The 7,338-nt window shown below is 45.9% G+C and overlaps 1 protein-coding gene across 1 annotated transcript; it reads left to right on the top strand.

Moving 5' to 3' along the window:
- The first annotated feature begins 5,307 nt into the window (after positions 1–5,307).
- On the top strand, positions 5,308–6,582 carry LOC142214453 (nuclear factor 7, ovary-like). Its single transcript, XM_075283401.1, has one exon. The coding sequence runs from the start codon at positions 5,308–5,310 to the stop codon at positions 6,580–6,582; it is 1,275 nt and encodes a 424-aa protein (XP_075139502.1).
- Positions 6,583–7,338: the final 756 nt, after the last annotated feature.

Here is a 7,338-nt window from a genome sequence, read left to right as displayed (position 1 = left end):
CTAAGGGTACAGAAAATAATCATGTGAAAGTTCTGCCCCCTCTTACAATGAGCTTTACTCTATATTTAGTGTATTTGGGATAGAGAGGGGTTAACCATTTATTGTAATAGCGCCCCTGGTGGTTGCACCTACAGACCTGGCTTCTATGCATTGTATACAGACCATTGATGCTATATATACGTATAGGGTTCCTCCCCCTATAGGTATAATGCTCTCCTATATCTGCAGTGTATCCGATGCTTTTCATTCTGCCCCATGTCAGTTTACGCTGCAGGCTTCACCGCGGATTTCACAGATTTTTTATGGATTTCTATGATGAAAAATTTGCTGTCGCCGTCATGTGTGGACTTGTCCTTACAGGGGTATCTGTTCGGCAACCATCAGAACTACAGCTGCTGTGGAACTACAACTCCCAGCATGCTTAATTTATTTCTATGGGTATGTCCATGAGAAGTAAAAGCAAGAAGCCATGCTGAAACTTGTAGTTCCACAACAACTGGAGCATGAAAGGAGGCTCGCTGTCCTGAGTACTGGAGGTCCCGGCAGGCGGCCATGCAGCAGTCTATGGCTCGGCTCACATCCACTGCAGATTCGGCCAAAAACGTATAGAAACATAGGGCCACACGGTGGCTCAGTGGTTAGCACTGCAGCCTTGCAGCGCTGGAGTCCTGGTGTTCAAATCCCACCAAGGGCAAAAACCGTCTGCAAGGAGTTTGTATGTTCTCCCCGTGTTTGCATGGATTTCCATCCCATATTCCAAAAAGACATACTGATAGGGAAAAATGTACATTGTGAGCTCTATGTGGGGCTCACAATCTACATTTAAGAAAAAAAAACAAAAAACGTATAGAACCGGTGGAAACCCGGCAGACCCCATTGTGGGTTATGTAATCTTTGGGTACATAGAACTTATAGTTTATATTTGGGAGAGGACTGTGTGAACAGAGCGCTAGGAGGACTTGTATTGTGAGAGCTGCTTATTGGTACCAATTTGGGGTATTTGGTCACTTTTTGATTCCAGTCTTTGTAGACTTGAGATGACTAAAAAAAGTAAAAACAACATTTTCGTCATTTTGTATTTTCTTTCTCGGACATTCACTTACATGATAGAGAAGACAACTTCTAATATATTTCATATCATTAATATCAGACAGGAGGAATCGATTTCTTACCCGGAGACTTGTACATACGATTATATGATGACATGACTTCTGTAATATTGATAAGTATATGGTTCAGGGATCCAGCGCACCCCAGCGTATATGGTTAGTGGGAGCCCAGGTACAGATGCAACCCCAAAGGCCTGTGCAACTAATGCTAACAAGGCCTGGATGTGTTACCTCCTGTACCCCAACATCTACAATACAGAGGAAGGCCGAGGTGTTGTGAGTCCTCTCTCTGCTGATGGAACTTCAGGTGCCCTGTCATTACTCATTATAGTGGGAGCAACCAGAGCTGGACCCCTCTCTTTGAGGGCCCGATAGCAACCACCAGGGAAGAATAAAGGGAGGGACCAATATAATGCATTGTATGGGCCCCAGATTAAAGATTTTGGGGTCCCTGTACATTTTGCACTGATGTCTTGTGGGATTTTCTTACTGGATACAATACAAATAATAGATGTAGACAGTCACAGCTCAGACATATTCTCCAAAACAACCTCGATACAGTAATTACATGTTTACGGCGTGTCCCTGCTGCCGGAGCTGCTATATATATATATATATATATGACTATTCCATCATCTGAAGCAGGCGGCAGATCTGAGCATGGTGAATGATGGGAGTGCACACAGAACCCGGGTCTGTAAAGGAGTATACTGGTCACTTATGCCATGGATAGGTGGTTATGGATAGTATGGTGGGGGCAGGGGTGAACCTGCTCCTTTTGCCGCCCGAAGCGAACTACAGAAAGCCGCCCCCCCCCCCCCAGGAGGGGGCATGGCGGAGTGAAGGGGCGGGGCTGAGCACCGTTCACAGGCAGAGAACAGGCACGGAGAAGACCTGCTCTCTGCCTGAGCGTGAGGGGAGGCTGCTGGAGCAGCACTGCTCCAGTGGCCTCCCCAATCCACCGCTCCGTGCTAAGCCAGTCCAGGACAGCTTGTCCTGGACTGGCTTAGGTAAGAAAAAATGCCACCCTCCCTGGGGCCCTGCCATAGCGCCGCCTGAAGCGCTCGCTTCAGGTCGCCTCATGGGAGGTGCGGCGCTGGGTGGGGGGTCTGACCCCAACAAATTACTACAAACCAAGGCATCTTAATAATGGTTTTTGTCCAAAACACCCCATTATTTCCTGATAATCTGTACAGACATCATTACCACTATCCCTGTGTCTTTACAGCTTCCACAGATTGTCACTCAGCTTTTCCATGCTACCAAATGTCTAGCTTTTATATGGGATTCAGAGTGGCCATAAAAACCCACAAATAGCAGTGAATAAGAGTTGAGCTGCAGTACCTAGTCAGGCCACTACATAGAGAACAGCGCTGTCTGCTTCCTGCTCTATTTTCTGTGTTTCAGCTGCTGAGAACAGATGATAGGTGGGGGGTCGTGTGTCAATGGCAATTCTACACACAATATGTAGATTGGAAAACGTAGTTTATTTTGTCACCTAAGTCTGGACAATCCCTTTAAGTAAGATTAAAGGACTTCCCTGGAAGGTATATGACCGTACATCATGGTGCTATTGTGTGGGGCGGCCCTGTAGGACATATGTGGGTGCAATGATCTGCTTAGCTAGTGGGTGGGCTACCTCATGTCACTGAATCTGTTTGGCTTATGCAGTTGTCTTCCATATTTCCTCTATACAGCGAGATCCATTGTCAACCAAGTGGAGGATCGGACTTTGGAAGCCAGATAATTTTTTTATAAGATATGAGTGCAGGTGTCGCAGAACTTTCAAGATGCAAGAGCTGGTAAGAAAACACATAAGATGTTACATATAGCGGCTTCTTACAAAACTTCCTAAAATCTGGAGATTCTATCTATAGGGAATCTCTGATACCGACCAAGAGGTTCTGCAGAATTAGAGGATGCAGACAGGAAAAGGAGGTCGCCTAAAGGAAGTTTCTTCTGCCTGTGGGTGGAAGATTGCGACAAGGCTCACCAGTCTTCTTAATCTTTGCCCTGTCTTAGATTGCACCTAATATATGCGCGCCTTGTCATACTATAGGGGAGCCCTCTGGAACCTTCTTTTGTTTCTTTCGGGAGGAAAGTCCCCCTTGTGGTTCCGCTTATTGAGGCTCGTAAATGTCCTGATAGGGAAAACTATAAGAATATTTACAGGTGAGAGTAAATATATTTTTTTGTATACAAGTCAATCCAAATTTTCTGGGAGACCAGAACCGGGAAGGACTTCACCGATGAATATACAGACACAACAGAAATAAAATTCGGCTCCAACCAGAGAGAGGAACATCCATATGGATGACTAATAAATATTGAAGTTTTAAACTTACAATTTGGACCTATTTGGATGTTCCTCTCTCTGGTTGGAGCCGAATTTTATTTCTGTTGTGTCTGTATATTTTTTTGTACTGAGTTCCTTGTGGGTAAGTGCAATTGCTGCATCAGGAAATAGGATATTCAAGATACCTCGAAGACGCGACCAGGACAACATCAACATCTGTGAAGACTCCATAGTAAAAACATATCTGCCCCCGTTTCCTCCTTTACCCTGCAGATAGAGTTGTAGCCGGGACCTACTGCCTGCAGTGAAGGACAGAACCCGAAATCCAAGACAGTTGAAAGGTAAATTACTGTAACTATAGAGAAGGGGAAGTGTCTCGGAGTAGCAACAGCTCTGCAGAAATACCTGGTGTGTTACTATCCCGTCGTTGCATCCATTTTTTAAGTAATTTTAATTGCTACAATGTACAAGAACAGTTTCCAACAGTTTGGGGAAGGTGCAGCATGGTTGGGTCCTTGTGTGCAAAGTCATATTTATATGACTTCAATGGGAGGTTCAGAAGGAATCAACCCAAAGACCGGGCCATTTTGGGGGGCAGTTTTTTTGTAACATGTAAAGTAAAGTCCGAAGCAGCAGCCATGATGCATTTTTTCCATCCCTGAGGTTGGTAAAATTGGGACCCTTAAGTCTCATCCCTGGCCATGCTGAGTTCTGGTCTCAGCACTAAACTGCGGAGTCCTTCATGCCTGTGGATGATGCCTTACCATCCTCTTAATATGTCATAACATGTGTCATCTAATAGTTGTTGCCAATAGTTGGGTTTTGTTTAGCCAAATCTGATCAGCCATTCATAGATCTGTATCATTTGTAAGTGGCCAAGTGGCTTGTAACATTGTGTTTTCTCTGGGAGAGGGATCTCTGCTTGCTATATATAATGCAATTTTACCAACCACTTGGTGGTCAAGTGGCATCAACACTAAGGCCCCACGTGGCGTTTTATCTCCCGTCACGGTTTTGCAAATCACAGCATCTGAATTCTACTTATGGAAATGATAGCAGTTTCCCCATAGGTATAATAGAAGCAGAAACCTCTGCAGACTTTCTGTGAAAAGCGCTGTGGGAAAAACCGCCATTCGTTGCCTCCACGGTTTTTCCCGCAGTGCGTTTTTGCTGCGACCTGCGCCGGGCATTAGCCTATAAGGGCTTATTTCTTTACAATGGCTGAACGGATTCCATACCCAAATTTCACTTTGCCCTGTTCCCCTGCTGGTGTCTCCCATCTCTGCTCCTAGAGGATTCAGGGAATAGCAGGTACAATATAAATGACATCCTCACATTACACCGACTTATCCCAAGACACCGGGAGCAGAGACAGGGCCCAAATGGTGAAGGAGGGAATGAGATGGCTCGCTGCTTCACCTTTATATTCAAGCACAGATGAGTTTAAGTTGGGCCATATCTCCCACCAACCAGGACTGCACCCGGAATCCAGAACTATTCCGCTGACATCATATCACGTATGTTATTGGGTTTTTCAGACCTGGTCCTCTTTAAGTAAGTGAAAGTGCGGGACGCCATTTGCAGCACTTGTATTATTGACACTTCCAGAGGGAGCGGATACACAGGAGACATGTACTGGGCTGGGTCATATATAACCGGCTGCTCCTTGTATACAGCAGAGCTTCTGATCTACCACTGTCACTCTCCGTGTGAATCCAAGGAATGAACCAAGAAACACCAGGTCGTATCCTCAGTAGACTCTGCAGTCCTCTCCTCCTCTCCTTCTCTGAGGACTTTGTGCATCACATAGAAACAGAAACAACAAGGTACAGGAAGCCAGGATTACTCTCACCGTGTCTTTTTTGGTTTCTGCTTTCAGGTTTCCGATAGTGTCTTTGCACTATGGAGTCACTGGGCGGTGAGCTGATCTGCTGCATCTGTCTGGACATCTACAATGACCCCATGATGCTGTCCTGTGGCCATAACTTCTGTCTTCAGTGCATTCACCGTGCTCTGGCCGCAACCAATAGATCTGGACATTACACCTGCCCCGAGTGCAAGATACAGTATGACCAATACCCTGTGATACTAAGAAACCTAAAGCTGCGAAACATAATACAAGGTCTGCAGGTGAATTCTCAGAAGAAACTACAACATTCACTTTCGGACCTTACCAGAGAGCGAGAAGCCACCGAGCAGAGGATTGACAATCTCAATGAACAGAAAAGTAAAATTCAAGAAACCTCGGATAGTCTGGAGAAGGTAATAAACCAATTCTTTACTATGATAGAAGAAGATATCAAGAAATTCCAGAAGGCTGTGCTGGGCGAGATCTCTAGAAATAAGGAACATGCCCTGGGACAGGTCTCCAGATTCATCCAGGAGCTGGAGATGAGGAAGCACGAGCTGTCCAAGAAGATACAGGAGACCCAGGAGATGCTCCATGTTGACGATCCCACAACCGTTTTACAACAGGGGCCTGGAATAGTGGACAGGTATCACCAAAGTGACAGCGTTACGGTTTATTTGGACCAGACACCCATCAGCTTGACATTGAAGCGGTGCTTGTCCAGTCTCATTCATATGCTGTCTGAATTCATCCATTCGAGCCCTGGGCTAAAGCCTTCGGATGTATTCCTGGATATAAAATCCGCCTGTAACTATATACGTGTATCACCCGACTGCAGATCGGCCTCTTACGTTAATGTGGATCAAGGGTATCCGGAAGGCCCACAGCGCTTCAATGTCTGTCAGGTTCTCAGCACCTGCAGCTTCTCAGCACAGCATTATTGGGTGGTGGATGTGCGTAAGGCCAAAGAATGGATTGTCGGAGTGGTTTACCAGACCATGGACAGGAAATCACTGGCCGATGAGGCCTACATAGGTTTCAATGACAAGTCGTGGGGTCTGGAATACCGTCAGCACCACCATTGTCTTTCTGCTCTTCACAATAAAGTGAGGGCAGAAGTGGCTGCGAACTCTCCTATACATCTGCTCGGTGTGTACGTGAACTATCAATCTGGACTCATATCCTTTTACCAGCTGGGTGACCATATGAGACATTTATATAGCTTTTCTGCCCCCTTCACCGAGATCCTTTATGCCGCCTTCTGTGTGTTCCCAGACAGTCGCATAACAATCCGAAAAAGGGAGCCTCGGTATAAGGCAGGGCGGTGACTTCTACTCCCTGTGCTAATTTTACATATGGACCACGTCACACATTTCTAAGTTAGTTGGCTTAGGGGTTAGTGATAGTAGTCATACCGATGGTCTGCAGAGTAGGAGTGGGGATGCCATATCTGCAACCAATGCGCACCAATGACCAATGTCACCTTAGGAACGCTTCCTTCCATCTATTAGATGACACGTTAGGCGTGATATGGGGGACATCTGCCTTATAGTCACGGCCTACAGTAAGCACATAGTCATGTGTAACCGGCCTTAGAGACACAGCTTTCTTTTTGGAATGAGTGCTATTGTTAGGCCCCTCTTCCTATCCTCATGCCTGCTAGACTATAGGCCAGTATACACACTAGATCTAAGTCTTCCTGTTCCTCAGGTTTCTCCATTTGCTCTATAAAGAGTTCCTTGAGGATCACTTGTGTACTTATGGGGATAACAGGACCGTAGCTATAGTCAGAGGGTCCGAAGATCCTTCTGTTACAAAAAATATACCATTAGGTAGGTAGGGGCCCAGTCCAGATTTTGCATTGGGGCCCAGGAGCTTCATGTTACACCCCTCAGGCACTATAGCCTCCAGAAATACAGAAATCTGATAATCCGTCACCTGTTCTAGTGCAGTACTGCAGTATAATCCTATATATCCAATGTGCTAAACAAGGGCGTAGCTATAGAGAGTGCAGATAGCCAATGCTATCGGGCCCTGGAGGCTCAGGGGCCCCAAAGGCCTCATTACAGCATAATAATACACCA

The sequence above is a fragment of the Leptodactylus fuscus genome, chromosome 7 (assembly GCF_031893055.1).
Source record: "Leptodactylus fuscus isolate aLepFus1 chromosome 7, aLepFus1.hap2, whole genome shotgun sequence".
NCBI lineage: Eukaryota > Metazoa > Chordata > Amphibia > Anura > Leptodactylidae > Leptodactylus > Leptodactylus fuscus.
Note: the sequence above shows the minus strand (reverse complement) of the source record. Positions and strands in the feature narration are given on the sequence as shown.

Coding starts and splice junctions, on each gene's coding strand:
- LOC142214453 (XM_075283401.1), top strand. CDS start 5,308: ATGGAGTCACTGGGCGGTGAGCTGATCTGCTGCATCTGTCTGGACATC.